The sequence below is a fragment of the Hyperoodon ampullatus genome, assembly GCF_949752795.1.
Source record: "Hyperoodon ampullatus genome assembly, chromosome: 7".
NCBI classification, from domain to species: domain Eukaryota; kingdom Metazoa; phylum Chordata; class Mammalia; order Artiodactyla; family Ziphiidae; genus Hyperoodon; species Hyperoodon ampullatus.
Window position 1 is genome coordinate 95,034,158 of NC_136920.1, and position 20,375 is coordinate 95,054,532.

Genomic DNA, 20,375 nt, shown 5'->3' on the forward strand with positions numbered 1-20,375 from the left:
ACAAATGTTACCTAGGAATTCGCTCATTCTAAAAGGGCAATTTTGCATAGGTGCAAAGATAAATTTTACTAGTACTTCAAAAAAAATTAAATAACACAGATCATTTCCAAGAAGATACTCTCCAAACACTGATATTCTTTTTCCAGGGCACAATGCCACAGGCTCTATTTTAATCAAGGGGTTGACAAACTTTTTTGTAAAGTACCAGAGAGTAAATATTTCAGGCTGAGCAAGCCGCATAAGTCTGTGCCACATATTCTTCTTTGGTTGTTTTTTTAACAACACTTTAAAAAGGAAAAACTATCTTAGATGCAGGCTGTACCAAAACATCTAGTCTGTGGGCCGCAGTTTACCAACTCCTATTTTAATCTGTGGATGGCCACAAAGTGTAAATTCTTAATTTAAACGACATTTGCTTTGATCAAAGACCTGAAATACCTTTGTTTACAGATTTAACACAGAGAGACACTAATTTAACGACTGGACCACCAGAGAAGTCTGTTAATTTAAAGGAAATGTGGGCTTTCCTGGTGGCACAGTGGTTGAGAGTCTGCCTGCCGATGCAGGGGACACGGGTTCGTGCCCCAGTCCGGGAAGATCCCACATGCCGCGGAGCGGCTGGCCCGTGAGCCATGGCTGCTGAGCCTGCGCGTCCGGAGCCTGTGCTCCACAAGGGGAGAGGCCACAACAGTGAGAGGCTCGCGCACCACAAAAAAAAAAAAAAAAAAGAAATGTAACAAGAAGCAAATTAAGCCACTGAGATCAACTACCAGGAAGCTTCTAGCATCAAACTGCTCTGACATTTGGGGACGTACCCCTTTCAGCTCCAATGTTACTGTAGAAGATGATGCATAATGGAAAATGGATTTTCCTGATCACTTTAAGACACAAGTCGTTTTCTGATACCTGGTCAACTGTTAGTATTTTTAGTGCTTACCAACTGATAATCAATTTGAATTCCAAAAGGAATAGCAATTCTGGAATAAATAAGAACTTAGTCATAAATATTAGCAGAGGTTACAAAAGCCCATAGCCTGAAGAAATGCTGCTGAATCAGAACGAAGTTAGGATGAAGGCAGATGAAGGCCACTGAGCATGCTGCCATCAGGAACATCTAATCATTCTAATGTTGGCTAGTCAAATAACAGGTAACGTTTTCTGCTAATTGGTATATTTAAAAATCTAGTATAGATTGGAAAATAAACTAACATTTAGAAAAAAAAGAAAGATAAAATCTACTCAGGGTAACAAGTGAAGTAGTAAAGAAAAATAATTTCACTCAAGGAATCCTTTCAAAATAAAAACAAAAGTCCTACTGAACCTGAAAATCCAAACAATATAACCTGTCAATATGTGTACTGAATCTTTATCTGTAGAAGAAACCTGGAATAAAGTCATTAATGATGCAGTTTTACAGCCCCTAAGTTCCTAGACTCTAGCATATGGTAAACAGTATGTACTTACAAGCCTTCCCTGAAGCCATCAATCAGCGCTTGGAAGAGAGGTTTATTGTGAGGGATTGTCTGGAGAATGTTCCCATCAGCAGTGACATACCCAATAGCCCACTGACCCAGACGAGTACAGCTCAGCCGGAAAATGTAACTGAGAACAGAGAGAAACAAAATCTTTAATATACACACTTGCATTAGGGTGGAAAGACAAGACAGAGACAAAAATCAAAAGGACCATCAATAATAGATTCTTTAATGGCTTCAGACCAAAAGCAAAAGACATATAAGTTCAATTCTTAAGTGGCTTGAAAGCATTTATCAAATCATAGTATCTGAATAAGTCAATTCCTCTGATAAACAGACACCAATTCTGCCGCAGAAATGTGGTCACTGGGGAACTAGTAAAAGATCATGTTTCCTCTATTTCAGCAAAGGTCACAGGAGAATAAAGTTCAGGTGAATAAACCTCTTTGCTTCATTGCACTGACCTGCCAGGTTTGTGAATGAATTTCTGGAGTCGAGCTTTCACTTCATCATATGTCAGAAAAGCCATGTAACCAGGATGAGTTACAGCAAGACTGTTCCAGTTCCTGAGCAAAGAAGACCAGGGCTAAGGAAACAAGAGATCAATCAGACCATTTGGCTCAAGACATACAACCAGCCTCAGAACAATGAAGAACAAAAGGAAAAACAACCTGAATTCTCAATTATAAATTCTCCATTTAGTGTCACATATTTTCAATCATGTTGTTACTTTAAGGGAAGACAAACATGTTTGGGAAATAAGAACTCTGAAAAGCTAAGAAGAAAATTACACACGCTTATAGGGAGAAACTTAACTATACAAAATGAAATTCAGAAAATTTCCAAGCAGCTCTAACCAACAGTAGTGAGGCTAAACAACAAACAAAAACAGAGAAACAGGGCAAGGCCTAGATGTGCAAGTAAGAAGTTTCAAATAAAGGTTTACACAAGGTGGCATATACACCCATTGTTTTTAGAAAAAGAAAGAAATGAGTTCTTTGTGAAGCATCAATACATCTCAATATTACTAATCAAGAATTTCAATACCATAGGAGAAAAAGCTGGAAACATACATAAATGTTCAATAACAGAACTCATTAAATATATTATACCCATCTTTAGGATGTTCTACAACCATTAAAATGATGCAAAGAAGAATATTTAATAATAGAGAAAGATTACAAATGTGAGGGGAATAAAGCAGATTATATAGTTATTCTTTTTACAAAAAAATATGTATATATAAAATAGAGTAGTTTTAACTTTTTTTTTTTTTTGGCTATAGTTTCTAGAATGAATAAAAATATGTTCATAATAGGCAAAATCCCAAATGTCCAAATGTCATTTTTTAAAAAGGTTTCTCTTCAGAAAAATAGCAATAACTAGTTTAGCCAACGTTTTAGTATCCTACCTGAAAGAGTCGTGTAAAGATGTCGAATTCAAACACTGAAATATAATCATTGCAGGTCAGATCAATAGTGGATTTCAGAGCCATGGCCTCCAGCCCAGAACTGATGGGATGTACTTCATGAAGGGCCTGTCTGAAGCTCTTCCAAGGTACTATTGTCCTAGGATGGGAGTGGGGGTAGGAGAGAAGGCACAGAGTGAGATAACAGATAATTTCAGGCATTGCTACATTCAAGGAAAAGAGAGCCACATTAAGCTCTCACTATCAATTTCAATTTTCTTAAAGAAGCTGAACTATATTTTACATTGAGAACAGAAAGGGCATAAATGATACATTTCTTAACTTTCTAATGAATAAATTAATAATGGAGACATCTTTTTCTACTTTTCTTCGGCAGAATGCTACAAGTTCATTCACTTTCTCATCTTTCTTCAGACATTTGTTCTATTAGAGAAGCATTGGAAAGAGAGATAAGATTATCCTTTTTGTATAACAGATGTAACCTGTGTCCAGATCTTTACTAACTGAAAGCTTGTGTTTAACTTTTTAAAAGCACATAAAACACTCTGTGTTCTTTTGAGGAACCCACACTATCAAGGACTTCACTAGAGGAATATAGGCTTAAGGTACAGGAAGAACAGAGTTCTGACAGAGATGAAGAAGAAATTATTTAACATAAGAATGATTAAACCCCAGATATGGCTAGCAAAAGATATTGTGGGATTTCTATTTCTCAAGATCTTAAAAAAAAAAAAAATCTCATCGCCTTTGAAAAGTTTATGTATTCACCTGCCTGAAAGTAAGAGAACAAGTGGCGTTTCAAACTCTTTTCTAATGTAGCTAGTTATTAAGTTAAAGGAACAAGGTTAAACTCATTCCCATTCTCTTCAACTAAGTTTTTAAAAATCACTAATTATTCTATATTTAATGTTTAAACATGATTTTTTTAAATAAATCAAGCGTTTAACAAACTTCAAATCAATATGTAGTATATACCTGAAACTAACTTAATAGTGTGCGTCAACTATATTTCAATTAAAAAGAAAGAAAGAAAGCACTTAAAGAGAGATTTACATTAGGATCTGAATATTCAACTGAAAATTTTTATTGTTTTCTACCTTTTCAGTTCTTTGAACCGAAATTTCAGAGGATATTCAAGAACATTTATATTAATACTTAGAAACATAAACTTGTCTCATAAATCTGTCTATATAATGTAAGACTTCTGAATATCAAAAAGACAATATAACAGTGGAAAGACAAGCCGTAGACTAGGAGAAAATATCTCTAATGTAAGTGACTAACAAAGAGTTAGTACCTTACAATAGGAAAAAGAGAAACAACTCAATAGGAAAATGGACAAGTCAAGAATAGGAATAGGAAGGTCAGAATAAGAATCTTGATTGGTGACAAATGTGAAAAGGTGCTCAATCTCCCTTGTCATTTAGGAATATAAAGCAAAATATGATACCAATTCGTATCATCAGTGTTAGTCAAATTGCAGAGCTACTGGAACATGTGTACACTACTTATAGGAATATAAACTGGTACAACCACTGTGGAAAGCAATTAGGCAATATTTGGCAAAGCAGAAGATGTGAAACCCCCTGACTCAGCAATTCCACTTCTAGGTATGTAACTATTGAGAAACTCTTGCATATGAAGACAAATACAATTTTGCTTTCTGCAGCACTGTTTTGCAATAGCAAATAGTTTGAAATGTAAATGTCCATTAACAGCATAACGGATGAGTAAAGAAAGAGAGGAGCATTCAGTCAAAGAGCGTGGGTTTCAACGGAACTGCAAAGGTTTATTTCTTTAAAAAAAAAAATAATCAGGGCTTCCCTGGTGGCGCGGTGGCTGAGGGTCCGCCTGCCGGTGCGGGGGACACGGGTTCGAGCCCTGGTCTGGGAAGATCCCGCATGCCACGGAGCGGCTGGGCCTGTGGGCCACGGCTGCTGAGCCTGCGCGTCTGGAGCTTGTGCTCCGCAACAGGAGGGGCCGCGGCAGTGGGAGGCCCGTGCACCGCGATGAGGAGTGGCCCCCGCTCGCCGCAACTAGAGAAGGCCCACGCACAGAAATGAAGACCCAACACAGCCAAAAATAAATAAATAAATAAATAAATAATTTAAAAAATAAAAAATAAAAAAAAATAATCAGAGCAAAAAAAGGCTGGGAAGTAGGTACACACATATTACTTTTCTGTTTCCCATGTTTTAAATATTCCATCAATAAAAAACTAAACAAAAACCCAAAACACAAGCTTCAGTTCTTCATAGTTCAAATTCATTATTTTGAGTCTTACTTTTCCCCAAAAGCTTTCCTCCAAAATTCTGCAGCATCTGCTTTAGTAATCCGAAATGTGTCTCCTTGAAAGAGTCCACTTGGAAAGATTCCTTTTAGTTCTGCCAGCATGTGGCTGAAGATCAGGGACAGTTTGGTTAGGTTTCGCCTACAAATGATCAGAAGTGCAATGATTAAATGAACACATAAAATTATTTTTATTTTAAATGCACTGAATTCACTACACCAGGTGTGTAATTATAATGCAAGAAAGACTGCTGCATTCACTAGGTCTACTCCTTTCCCTCTGTTCAATGTTTTATGGTAAATAAGAAAAATTTAACAGTAATCTATTTTAAGACTTTTAATCTTAAATTAATCAGATCTAATAACTGAGCATAAACTTACATGAACAAACTTACTTTTTTAGGATGACACGTAAAGAGGACTCAACAAATAAGTGTAAGAAGTTGTACACTGTTATAACCATTCACTCACAAAAGAAATGTTAGGAAAGCAAAATATATTATTTCCTGCTTTCCATGAACTAATCTGGATGTTTAAATTACCATAACTCATCTAAATTAAAAATAAAGGGGGTTCCCTGGTGGCGCAGTGGTTGAGAGTCCGCCTGCCGATGCAGGGGTCACGGGTTCATGCCCCAGTCCGGGAAGATCCCACGTGCCGCGGAGTGGCTGGGCCCGTGAGCCGTGGCCGCTGAGCCCGTGAGCCATGGCCGCTGAGCCTGCGCGTCCAGAGCCTGTGCTCCGCAACGGGAGAGGCCACAACAGTGAGAAGCCCCCGTACCGCAAAAAAAAATTTTTTTTAATAAAAAATAATAAAGGCTTCCCTGGTGGCACAGTGGTTAAGAATCCGCCTGCCAATGCAGGGGGACAGAGGTTCGAGCCCTGGTCTGGGAAGATCCCACATGCCGCGGAGCAACTAAGCCCGTGTGCCACAACTACTGAGCCTACATGCCACAACTACTGAAGCCCACGCACCTAGAGCCTGTGCTCTGCGACAAAGAGAAGCCACCGCAATGAGAAGCCCGTGCACCCAACGAAGAGTAGCCCCCGCTCACCCCAACTAGAGAAAGCCCACGCGCGCAGCAATGAAGACCCAACACAGCCAAAGATAAAATTAATTAATTTTTTAAAAAGTCAATTTTTGTCATACAAGTGGACTATGAAATTTCAAGTCAATTCATGATCAATTTTATTGCCTAAAAATTCTCTTTAATACAGATAGATTTTTCTCTTTTAATCTATACTGGAGGGTCACCACTAGTCCCATCTTTGTCTTTCCTGGATAAAATGCTGCACTAAGTCTCTATAGCCCTAACTTTTCTGCAAAACACTGCTGAAATCTTTCTAATCAGCTTTTCAACAAATCAGCTTCAGTTTTTTGTTTGTGTTTTTTTTTTTTTTTTGCAGTACGCGGGCCTCTCACTGTTGTGGCCTCTCCCGTTGCGGAGCACAGGCTCCGGACGCGCAGGCTCAGCGGCCATGGCTCACGGGCCCAGAAGCTCCGCGGCATGTGGGATCTTCCTGGACCGGGGCACGAACCCGTGTCCCCTGCATCGGCAGGCGGACTCTCAACCACTGCGCCACCAGGGAAGCCCCAGCTTCAGCTTTTTGATATTTGTCTTCCTGCACTTGTATCAAGTTATATTCTTTCTAGTTTCTTATTTCTGAAAGCACCTACAAAAGTGATAAAATTAATATTCTTTGAAGACAGTCTAAAATAATTCATATGCTAAATAGCTCAAGTAAGATAAAAAATACAAGCACTTATCCAATCCCTAAACTCCATTAACTGTTTTCCTCCTGGTACTTTGAGAGCCTTCAATTATTGCTGGCTAGGACTTCTACTATTTTATCAAAGAGGAAACAAAAATAGAAACTATCGAGAATACATCACAGATAACATGATAGAAAATCTGCAAAGCACAAATTAGTCCCAATGACTTCCCAAAGACTTCTGCAGGACACCAGACTGCACTCAATATTTATATAACATTTTGCCAACTGTTAATCCTTAAAGATAAGCAGGAGTGAGTCCATGATTCCCTTAAGATATGCTAAGCTGTTGAGAACCTACTATGTGTAAAGAGCTATGCTAAACGGTATAGCAGAAAAACGTGTATCAGAGAAAATACTGGGTGGGCCAAAAAGTGCCTTCAGTTTTTTAAGTAAAAATAAAAGACACATTTTTCATTTTCACCAAGAACTTTATTGAACAATGTATTCACCCTTTTGTTCCACTACCTTCTGCCATTTTTCAGGCAACTTCATAATTCCATCTTCCCAAAACTTTTTATCTTTTTGAGCAAAGAACTGTTCTAGGTGACTTTTACAGTCTTTCAGGGAATTGAAATTTTTTCCATTAAGAGAATTTTGTAAAGACCGAAATAAATGGAAATCCGAAGGTGCAATGTCTGGTGAATACAGCAGATGAATCAGAACTTCCCAGCCAAGCTGTAACAGTTTTTGCCTGGTCATCAAAGAAACATGCGGTCTTGCGTTATCCTGATGGAAGATTATGTGCTTTCTGTTGACTAATTCTGGACGCTTTTCGTCGAGTGCCGCTTTCAGTTGGTCTAATTGGGAGCAGTACTTGTTGGAATTAATCGTTTGGTTTTCCAGAAGGAGCTCATAATAGAGGACTCCCTTTCAATCCCACCATATACACATCACCTTCTTTGGATGAAGACCGGCCTTTGGTGTGGTTGGTGGTGGTTCGTTTCGCTTGCCCCACAATCTCTTCCGCTCCACACTATTGTACAGTATCCACTTTTCATCGCCCGTCACAATTTGTTTTAAAAATGGAATGTTTCATTATGTTTCAGTAGAGAATCGCACGCGGAAATATGGTCAAGAAGGATTTTTTCGCTTAACTTATTTGGAACCCAAACATCAAAGCGATTCACATAACCAAGCTAGTGCAAATGATTTTCAGCACTTGATTTGGATATTTTGAGTATGTCGGCTATCTCCAGCATGGTATAACGTTAATTGTTCTCAATTATTGTATCGATTTGATAGCTATCAACTTCAACTGGTCTACCCGACCGTAGAGCATCGTCCAGTGAGAAATCTCCAGCATGAAACTTCACAAACCATTTTTGACACGTTCGATCAGTCACAGCACCTTCTCCACACACTGCACAAATCTTTTGTGCATTTCAGTTGCGTTTTTACCTTTCTTGAAATAATAAAGCATAATATGCTGAAAATGTTGCTTTTTTTCTTCCATCTTCAATATTAAAATGACTACACAAAAATTCACCAATTTTTATGTCTTTTTTTTTTTTTTTTTTTTAGCGGTACGCGGGCCTCTCACTGCCGTGGCCTCTCCCATTGCAGAGCACAGGCTCCGGACGCGCAGGCTCAGCGGCCATGGCTCACGGGCCCAGCCGCTGCACGGCATGTGGGATCTTCCCGGACTGGGGCACGAACCCGTGTCCCCTGCATCGGCAGGCGGACTCTCAACCACTGCGCCATCAGGGAAGCCCCCGATAAGTCTTTTTTTAAATGCACACTGATATGACAGCTGTCACATACAATCTAACAAAATTGTTTTGAATGAAGTTAAAGACAACCAAGTGCTACTAGAGCCATCTTGCAGAAAAAACTGAACGAACCTTTTGGCCCACGCAATACATATATCATACTCCCAAGGTTACAACAGAACTCTTTCTGCAAGAAACAGGTTTGAATCTTACTTCTTCCTGAAAATGTCTTTCCTTAGTTTCTCCAATATCATCCTCTCTTGGTTCTCCTACTTGCTTTTGTTCTCCCTTTGGCTATTCTTTCTATTCTCCTAACATAACTATTTCCCAAGAATTTGCTCTCCATCATTTTCCTTTCTTTCCCCATGTACTCTCTTGACTCTTCCTTTGCAATCTCAAGGCTTCAAAAACTGCTTTGCAAAAGATTCCCAAATCTTAGGCCTTAGTAGCTTTCCAACTGCCTACTGCATTTCTCCATTCAAATGCTAGCATCACAAAGCAACACATTCAAAATTAAACTAACCTTCCTTGGGGGTTGGGGAGGGGATCAGTAATAACAGATTTTGGGAATTTGGGATTAACAGATACACACTACTACATACAAAATAGATAAACAACAAGGACCTACTGTAGAGCACAGGGAACTATATTCAATATCTTGTAATAACCTATAATAGAAAAGAATATGAAAAAGAATATATATATACAACTGAATCACTTTGCTATACACCTGAAACACTGTAAATCAACTATACTTCAATTAAAAAAAACAAATTTGTTACTTGGAATTAAATAAATCTTTATACCTCTAAAAAATAAATAAACTAACCTTCTTTCTCAAACCTGCTCTTTCTTCATGTTCTCTATTTTCTGTATTTAATGACACCATCTTACTTCCCACAAGTTCAGAACCTTAGAGTCAGTCATCTTAGCTGCCTCCATTTTCTTTATTCTGCATATCTGACTTGTCAATTTGCTAATCATTTGTTGTCAATCCTACCTTTGAATTTGTATTATTATTCTAATATGCACTCCTTGCTACCTGCGCCTACCCACTCCATAATTCAAACTTCCGTCTTCAGTCTATTCCTATGCACGTTCAATCATACCACATATAACTGCCTTTCAAGGAGGGGAAAAAAACAATTTCTACAGTACCAGTGGGACAAAATCCAAACTCAACTTTGATTTTTAGACTTTCCACTAACCTGGGTCTAACCTACCTTTATAACTAATTTCACTAGTATATTCTACTCAAACTGAACATTTTACCTCTTCTTATACATACTACCGTTATTCGCTTTTGCACCTCTGAACCACTGTTTATTTGTTCCTTAGTCTGCAAAAGACCCAGCTTAACTGCCATTTCCTAAGAAGCCAGCTAGAAGTAATAAACCTCTAAACACCCCCAGTATTTTCACTGAAGTTCTCTTATGTCATCTGAACCCATCTTGTACTACAGTTATTTGTGTACATGAGGGCTGAATTCACTTCTGATATATATTTATATCCCTTTGGCATCTGGCATAATTTCTAACCTTTATTATAGCTTTAGAAAACATCTGACTGCATACTGTGTGCTAGGCACTAGGGATGGATACAACAATGCAACAAAACAAAATTCCTGGTTTTATAGCATTCACATTCCCATGGCAGAGTATCAGGTAGTAGAAGAAAAAGGCTTTGAAGAAAAACAAAGGAGGGTATGAGAAGAGAGGCATGTTAAGATTGCTGTTTTAGAGGGAGTGGTCTTAGGAACCTCTCTTATTGTTGATTTTTAAGCCAATTCTGAAATGAAGGCAGGAAGCGAGTCTTTGGATGACTGGGCCATGTCAGCATCTTTGACTCTTTAAATAATTTTCCACTGAGAATCTACCAGGTATCCAGTACTATGCTAGATCAGAGATAAAATATACATACCAAAATATAATGAACAAAAAGCTTTTTTAATTTGTGAAGTAAGCCACAAAAAGGTGAAAGTTATTGACCGCAAAGATGTAATGGCACCAGGTGCCTAAGAGCAATTTGAAGTGCTGACTGAAATAGTTACTGAAAATCAATTTAAGACACTTTCATACTCAAGGATGCATCCCCCAAAAAGCCAGCTTACATTTCTTAAAACCACCAGAGATGTGCACTGTAAGCATCACACTTCTTAAAATGAAAAACAAAGAATCTACAAAAGCCCATGGGTCAAGGTATTTTGTAAGTGGTCTGAGTTTAAATTCTGTTTCAATAACATTTTAAGGCCTTAGGCTTGTGGCTCAGTGTCTACAGTGTATAGGGCAGAATTTAATCAGCAAAATCTGTCTAAACATGTAAACTTAGAACAATGAGGCATGATGGATATTTGGGCTTATTACAAGTAAGCAATACATTTCAAAATTCTGTCAGCAGTTACTTCAATTCATACAATATGTTCTAACATTTCTCCAAATATCCACAAAGAAACACAACTGTTCTATTTTTTGTAAATGCCCTGAAGACAAAACTTTTCTTTCTTTGAGTAGCAGCCAGTAGGATCAATACAAGCTTTTCTTTAACTCAGTATTTGAAGAAGGTCATTTTTACTACCTTTCACGCTAACCATTTACATCTAAGTAACTGCAAATTCTACTCTATAGCTTCCATCTTTCCCTTCTCTTGTCCTCTCACAACTTCCCCATAATCAAATGCTGATTCAGTATGCAGTGTCAATTTTTAAAAAGGTTCAAGACTGGTGTGAGTTCTTTTCCTCCTACCTCAGGTCCTACTCTAAAAGCCAATGTACCTTTGTATCTCAGGCCTAAAGTAATGGTATACATTTTCTTGTGCATAATTTCAGCTAGTAAGGGACTAAGATTTATATGTCACTAATACTTAAGTATATAAAAATTAAATGCACAATTATAGCTTCTGTTTTAGCTTCGAAAGTAGAAAGATAAATACAACCTGATAGAAACCACAATCACCATTTCTATAGAGCAAGCAAGCAAGTGTGGGGAAGTTGCCTTTATATGAATATGAGATAAACAGAAAACTCCTCAAATGATGCCAACCAATGCATTTTCTATTACACAAAATACTGAAAAACAAGCTGCCTTGTAACTCTTGGCCACAAAGTACCTTGCAGAGAAAGAGGAAATGGAAAAAAGAACATAGTATGGGGAGATATATTAACCCTCTACATTAAAATGTATTTATTAATGTTTAAGACAAGTACAGAGAGTAGTACCACTCTTTTTTGTTTTAATGAGAATGTTCCATCCCTTAGAAGTACAATAAAAGTTTCAAGAAGAAAAAGACTGTTGAGAAATGAATATTAAGAGATTGAGATCTTCTTGGACTTCCCTGGTGGCGCAGTGGTTAAGAATCCGCCTGCCAATGCAGGGGACACGGGTTCAAGCCCTGGTCCGGGAAGATCCCACGTGCAGTGGAGCAACTAAGCCTGTGCGCCTCAACTACACCCGTGCGCCACAACTACTGAGCTTGCGCTCTAGAGCCCGCAAGCCACAACTACTGAAGCCTGCACGCCTTACAGCCCATGCTCGGCAACGAGAAGCCACCGCAATGAGAAGCCTGCACACCCCACGAAGAGCAGCCCCTGATCGCCACAAGTAGAGAAAGTCTGCGTGCAGCAATGAAGACCAACACAGCCAAAAATAAATAAATATATTTATTTATTTATTTTAAAAAAGAGAGAGAGGTTGAGATCTTCTAGAAAAATATTAAATGATGACTTACAAAACAATCAGTCCAATGTATTCATAAAGATATTCTCACTTAAGGTTACTTTTTCTGAAACTCCATTTTGACAGTCAGAGATAAATTCTATAACTGACAAGCATGCTCTGTTTATTCTTTCTACAAAGGAGTACCTGAAAACATATATGATAATAGTCAAGACGACTAGAAATCTAAAATGTATTTCCTGGTCTTGCATTAATTTATTGTGTCCTGTGACGTTATTTAACCTCTCTGGGCCTCCATTGATTCCAATGTAATACAAGGAAGCTGGAACCAATTACTCTTAAAGATATCTTTCCATTTATAAAAATGTATAAATTTATGCTATATCACTGATTTGAAACTGGAAAAGAAACCTTAACTTCAGCAGTTTAATTTCATAAGATTGAAGAAGACATGAGAGAAAGAAAGCTAGCACTTTATCCTTATGTGACAGAGGACTAGAAATTATGTTAAGAAATAATAATTTTTAAAAGTATATTTTATTTCTGCCTGCAAAGAATTTAAATAAACTTATATCTCATGGAATTTAAACGAACAGTTAATTGTATGAACCATATATGGGGATAAATTAAAATACTGTTATCTACTCATAACACTAGGGATCTGGCTAAATTCCAGAATCTGTAGTGAATTATTTTACTCAAAGAATTTTATCATTTCTGAAGAAATAACATGGAAACATCAAAAATCATCTCAGCTATATGAAAATACTATCACATGTGAAAATGATTCAAAGACTCAGAAGTCTTTTTGATTTTTAAAAAGAGAAGTGGAGCTTTCCTTTTGAAAACAATAATTTAGTTAATATGTATATAATTATTATAAAATTCTTCCAATTTCTGTTTGACTTTTATAATAAAAAAATTTTATAATAAAACATTGGGGGAAAACCCCAATAATCTATTTTAATAATATCTGTAGACCCAATGATCCTGTACTTCCCAGCAGGTAAACTTCAGAATGATTAACACAATACAATGATTGACAAACAAACTGCACAACATTATACAATACCATTTTGGAGCTGTAAAATATTTCCCAAATGAGGTCACAATATAACTCACTCTTTGCCATTCAGCCATGGTGTGGGCTGTAAAACCTACATAGATGATGATAAATAATTATACTGCTCAATAGTGAAGTGATCAATACTTTTAAGTATTTCATTTACTGGTACTATTTCAGTGATAACTGTGCTGCTTTTTCTATTCATTAAACTCCAAAACCTTATATGCAAACACTAGTGTCATCCAAAGAATGCTGAGTGAGAACATACTGAGATGACATTTATAACTCAATAGCAGCATCCTCTGCTCACAGTAATCAGCTTTAAAAATAGATACAACGGAACTTCTTTCAACAAAGCTTCACAGGAAGTCAATGAAGTACTGTTTAACTCTTATCTGCTTAAGCTGCTAAAAAAAAGCGGGGGGACAGTGAGGCAAAAAGCATCACCTATTCAAAAAAATTCTAAGCCAATATATCTAAAAATATCAATGGCCTTTTTCACTAAACAAATTAAGTATATTTGATAATATACTAATGGTCCTGCTTCTGAGACCCCCAAGTTACATGGTAACAGATTACATTATCATTCAGAGCATTTTGAGCTGTTTCATAGAATTTTAAACCTAAAGAAACACTAATCTAATTCACCAGGTAAAAGGGAAGGCAGCAGCCCACATGAGAATCTCCAACATGCCCCTCGTACTTCTACCAGATTAATCTTAAAACACAGACTCAATCTCCTTAATCCTTCTACACCAAAATTCTCAATGACTTCCCAATAACCACCAAAAAAGTTCAAGTTGCTCTGCTTGTAAGTCAAAGCACTCACAATATGGTCCTGATTCGCCTTTCTAGACATATACTACTCAATATTTCCCAAAACATTCTATACTTTCCAGGCCCCAGGCCTTCAGTGATGGTGTTACATCAGTAATATATGTCCTCTCCTTCTCTAATAGTTAACATTAAGAGCTTACTGTGTATCAGATACTTTGTTAAGCTACATGTATACCTCATTTAATTCTCATAATAATGCTTTGAACTAGAAATTACTAATCCTATTTTACAAGGAGAAACAAAGACTTAGTGACATCAAATAACCTGCCCAAGGTCACAGAGCAAATAAGTAGCAGAGCAGGTCTGTGATTCAAGAGCCCAGGCTTGCTGGTATGATACGTATTTCCTTTCCAATGACTATGGTTACTGAAGTCCTGCCCATTCAAAATTCATTTTAAATGCTATCTTCTTGGTGTGGATGCTGGGGGCGGGGGCGGGGGGGCGGGCGGGGAAGGATTCCCAGTCTTCATTCAACGTCTACTTTCAAACTCAGACACCCCACACCCACACCCCCACAGCATCTTGCTCACACTCTGTACTGGCTTCATCATGTTTTACTTTGTATCAGTTGTCCTATTCCCCAGCTGGATGACAACTCCTTAAGGGCAGGGGCAGTGAAGGTGCCTTACACACTCTATACCCTGCAGTGGTGACCACACCGCCTTGCACTTAAGAGACATTCAATACGTTTATAGACTTGAAAAATACTACTTATTTTTTAAATAAACTTTTTATTTTGGAATTTTAGATTTACAGAAAAGTTGCAAAGATAGAACAAAGCATTCCCATATACCCCTCATTCAGCTCTGGTTTCCCTTAATATATTACTGTTGTACATTTGCCAAAACTAAGAAACCAACATCAGTACAGTGCTATTAACTAAACCCTAGACTTTATTTCAGGTTTCACCAGTTTTTCCATTAATGTCCTTAACTATCCTGGGATCCAATCTAGGATATTACGTTATATCTATTCGTCACATCTCCTTAGTCTCCCCTGGTCTGTAATAGCTTCTTAGTCTTTCCTTGTTTTTCATGACCTTAATAGTTTTGAGGAGTACTGGGGTTAGGTATTTTGTAGAACATGTCTCAATACGTAAAGCCGATGTTTTTCTCATGCTCTGACTGGGGTTATGAGTTATGGACACAATATCACAGAAGTGAAGTGCCTATCTCAACACATCATACTGGAGGGTACATGAAGTCCACATGACATCACTGGTGATGTTAACCTTGACCACCTGGTTAAGGCAGTAAGTATTTGCCATGCTTCTCCACTGTAGTCACTACTGGAAAAGATTTATTTTTTCACAGATATATTCCTTCTTTCCTAACTCATGTAAAACAGATCACTTACACCCATCAGTATTTTTAAATGATTAATGTGATACATTCTCATTAAAGCACACACCATAGAGACATAATATTTATAAGTTAATACCTATGGTGTTAGTGTGGTTGGAAAAAAACAAAAATAGCTTAAAACTCATTGTGAACATTCAGCAAATGTTCACTAAGTTACATTAACTTATGGTACTATCATCATTATTTCCTAAAGAGTTCAAGAATATAATCAGAGTTCTCTATATTTCAAAACAACCTTTGAATTGACTCAACCCAAGTTCTGAAAGACAGCTATGTAAGTTACATACACTGGAGCATCTGTCTGCAGCTAAAAGCATATTAACCCTGAGAACTGATTACTATTTCTCTATACCACTTCCTTAAGGAGCATACAAACACATCAGTAACATAATACAGAAACCTCCAAAACTTCTCATACCCTCCCCCCGCAACAAATGACAAAACCCACCAAGCACTTTTCAGAAGTTTTATCCTGTGAACTTAAAAAATAAACTTAAAAGTATATAGATACATAGACAGACAAAGCAAATTATATACTGAGCAAGAGACAGCTCTAATACAATATAATCAAGTATATAGAAAGTATATCTAATTATCATTAATTATTTAACTCCTGAGTATATGACATATCAGACATCCATTTCCATTTAAATATACTGTTTCTCTGAACAAACACAGAGTAGCTACTAAACTTCGTTATTCTCAAAACTTGGGAAAGATAATTTTCTTTATCTATCTGCATCTCCTCTGTTTGGAGTCATCAATACCAGAAAAATCTTCATCACTGCCGTTTTCTTCAATATATTTTCCATGAAAAATAATCCTCCTCAAGTTCAAGATTCTATGTCTCTGTAAAACTCTGGTATTAGCATTTTACTTATTTAGTTAGTAGTATTTAGTATTTAATTAGTAGTATTTTTATCAAATTCAACATACTTTTATTAAAAAGCTATAAATAAAGACAACATCAGATAACACAGGAAAGAAGGTGTTCCTGGCCCTGACTAGTTATCAGAGCAGACTCACATTTAGGCAGACTTTGGTGAGTGCAAGAGTGAAGTATCAATAAAAATGAAGAGTCACAAGAGCATGAGTAGGAGAAGCACTAATTAAAACTAGTATAATTCAGGAGGCTTCTTGGATTTTAAAGAATAGATGGGATTTTAACAGACAATATGGAAGGGAAAGGGATTCTAAGCCAAGGGAATGACCAAAGCAAAGGCTCAGTAGAACAAAGTTCAGGGACTCAAAAATAAACGAACATGGCTAGAATGTAGAATCATGGTAGCATAGGATAAAACTGAATAACACAGGCAGGACTCAAAATGTAGAGATTTAACTACCGGGGTGAGAGATATTACAAACGCAGCAGGAAGTTATTAAGGGTTTGGAACTGGGGAGTGACATCGAATCTGTTTTGAGGCCATAAATGACAGCAAGCAGTATGAAAGATGAAACAGTGAGGAAACGACAAAAACAGCAAGCTCAATCAGGATGGTACTGCAATAGAAAGGTAATGGGAGCCCAAACACGGGCAGTAAAATAAGACAGATTTGAGAGATACTGCAGAAGTAAAACCAAGAAGATGAGATGACTGAGTAGGAGAAGATGATGAACCTGAAACTGAGCCTGAGCAGCTGAGAGTAGGGTCTTAAAAATATATATATATATATATTAATAAAGCTAATACATTTAAAGGGCTTACTATGTGTCAGGCATTTTATATTTTTTATTATTTAATTAATTTTCATTCACAATCCTCTAAGATTGATTCGATTATCCTCACTTTATAGATTAACAAACCTCAGCTGAAAGAAATTAATCCAAGACGCAATCTCAGTAACTCACACCTGTCACCACTACATAATATTAACTGAGGGAACTCAGAAGAGGAAGTTGGTTTGCTAATGAAGAGGATACATTCAATGTTCAGACAGGGCGAGTGTGAGGTGTCTGAAAGATATTAATACGGCATGTCTAGCAGGCAGCTTGGGAAAGAGGAGCAAGTAGGGAAACAGATTTGTGAAATCATGTATAAGACTGTTGACACTGTTGGGAGTGACCTATCTGTCTGCTAATTCCCTCACACAGAATAATCAAAATGAAATAGAATATTTATCAAATCAACATGTTGCACACCTTAACCTTAAATAATGCTGTAAGCCAATTGTATCTCAATAAAATTTTAAAAATTAAAAAGAAGGACTTCCTTGGCGGTCCAGTGGTTAAGATTCCACTCTCCCAATGCAGGGGGCGCAGATTCGATCCCTGGTCAGGGAACTAAGATCCCGCATGCCACGCTGTGTGGCCAAGAAAAAAGAAAATTAAAAAGAAACTGAAGTACAGTTTTGAAAAGATTTGGAATTTCTCCCTTTGGGAGTAGGGGGATAGGTAGTATGATGGAGTCAGAAAAGGACAGGAGTGGCAGGCTTCTCTTATTTAAAACAAAAACAAAACCATGTGAAAAATATTTGGAAACACTGGGCAATCAATGTTTTAAGTGTGCTATATTCACCCTTATAAGAATATCGTGCTAATTTTTTTAGTTGTTCTCACATGAGGCAGAATTAATGCCACTCTTTGAGACCCAATCTTTGTTTCTCCGTATCTTCTATGCAGATGAAACACACTGAGTTGATGAAAACGCACTGAGTTTCTTAACACTTCTTCACAGATTCTCAAATGTTAGGGCTTCTAACACCTATTCAGCAGTATTTATCATACTTCCCAGTAGGAAAACTTATATGGAACTTAAGTATTAGAGGCACTGTGCAAAAGTAAACAACATTTACTGCGTTTACTAAACTCAGTAAAGTAAAACTCGTGATAAAATTTCAATTATTGTCAAAGGAGCAGAGGTATATTCATGAATGGGGGAAAATAAAGCATAAGAATACATAAAAAATGGAGAAAAATCATAAATGTATCTTGACTTGAATACAAGAAATTTAAAAGCTTCATAAGAGTTCCAAATTAAACCTCTCATGACGAATTTGTAAAAATCTTCAGAATGCACAAACTTTAAATCTAACAAATTTAGAGACATAACTAAAAATATAAAAGGTAATTTAATAACAGAATACAATGAACTCTATTCCAGTAATTTTCACTAATTTATTTATTTCATAAACATTGAATGCTTACTATATGGCAAGCACCATACTTAAACTAATTTAGGAGAAATGGACTATTCCAAACCCTGAGTAAACCAAAAACCATTAAATAGAGTAGGTATCAAAATCCATTCCCCACTCTCACATATAGACACAGTCATATACAGATGTGTGTACAAGCACGCGTATTAGACCATGATGGTATTACGGAAGAATTTTTGCTATACGTTCCCCATAAAAGCTAACTCTTATTTCTACAAGCTGTTCAAAAATACAGAAAGAGAACTCATTCATTTTGATTACTTCCATAATCAAAGACCATAAGAAAAAAACTATATGCTAATTTCACTTACCAGAATAGATGGAAAAATCCTAAACGATTATTAAATAGAATCCAGTGAAGCATTATATATCACCCTAGATATCTGCCCCAAAGAAATTAAAATATATGCCCACACAAAAATTTGGACATGAATGTTCCTATTAGCTGTATTTGTAATAGCCAAAAACTGGACACAACTAAAATGTACATCCAACAGGTGAACAGATAAACAAATTGTGGTACACCCATATAATAAAACTACTTAGCAAACAGAGGAATAAGCTATTCATATGCAATATATATATATGATTATTTCATAGAGCCAATGACTTTATTTCCACTATAGTTCACTTACCGCCTTAGTCCAAACCACCATCATCCTACCTGGATTACTGCATTTGACTCCAGACTGGTCAGTCATCTTGTTCTTTCTGGATTGCTTGGCAACGAGCTAACTAGGACCAGGGTTTCCTCCTAACATCTTCCCAAGGGACTTCTGCAGTCTCTAGTTACCAGACAGCTGGTTCTTAGCAACTCCTGTAAATAGGTGGCACCCAAGACTCACACTTTTTACCTCACTTATCACACTGACCCCCATAAAAAGAGAGAGTGCAGGGGTGCATTGGGGTAGGTTGAGTCCCTTTCCTGGAGTCCAGTCTCATGATACAGCCAACTGTGCTCAACTCAAATACTCCTCTCCACAGGACACCAAGAGAATATGGCGTCTCTATACAGGATCATCCTTCCACCTATGAATTCAAGCCTGATGTTCACCTGGAATGTACTGAGAGCAAGATCTCAAAAATACTTGCTGAATGAATACTTGCATAAAGAAAACTTCAGTAGCCTGTGAACCATGACATTTCTTTTTTAAAAATTATGATAAAATATACATGACATAAAATTTATTACTTCAACTATTTTGAAGTGTACACAACATTTTTCTTAACAATTTGCTCCCTCCCGTAATTTTTCAATAAGTGTATATCTCTAATTTTTTTTTTAATCAAATACTTTGGTCCTGCTTTTTGTGGACCAGGCATTATTCTAGGTGCTTTCTAAACATTAACTTATTCATTATAATACTCACAACAATCCTACGAAAGCACTTTTAATGAGATATCTGAGGCAGAGAGAAGTAACTTGTCTAAGGTTATATATTGAGATAGTATATGGCAGAGGAGTCCATCTGGCTGATCCAGCTCACACACTTAGCATCTAACACAACGACTGCTTTAACCTCACTGCGCCATACTACATGTTTACTGACCTGTGTGTGTGCCACTAAGTGAAAGTCACACTGAGAAACTGTGCAATTAGGCAGT

General features: G+C 37.0%; 1 protein-coding gene across 1 annotated transcript in view; it reads right to left on the bottom strand.

Moving 5' to 3' along the window:
* Positions 1-20,375, bottom strand: part of CBL (Cbl proto-oncogene) — a gene marked incomplete at both ends in the record, with an annotated part of 80,790 nt that overhangs the window by 21,450 nt on the left and 38,965 nt on the right. The window contains 4 exons of the mRNA XM_079708577.1: positions 1,465-1,602; positions 1,940-2,061; positions 2,887-3,043; positions 5,189-5,335. Of these exons, the coding sequence (XP_079564703.1) occupies positions 1,465-1,602; positions 1,940-2,061; positions 2,887-3,043; positions 5,189-5,335 (564 nt within the window). The remainder of the gene's footprint in view (positions 1-1,464; positions 1,603-1,939; positions 2,062-2,886; positions 3,044-5,188; positions 5,336-20,375) is intronic.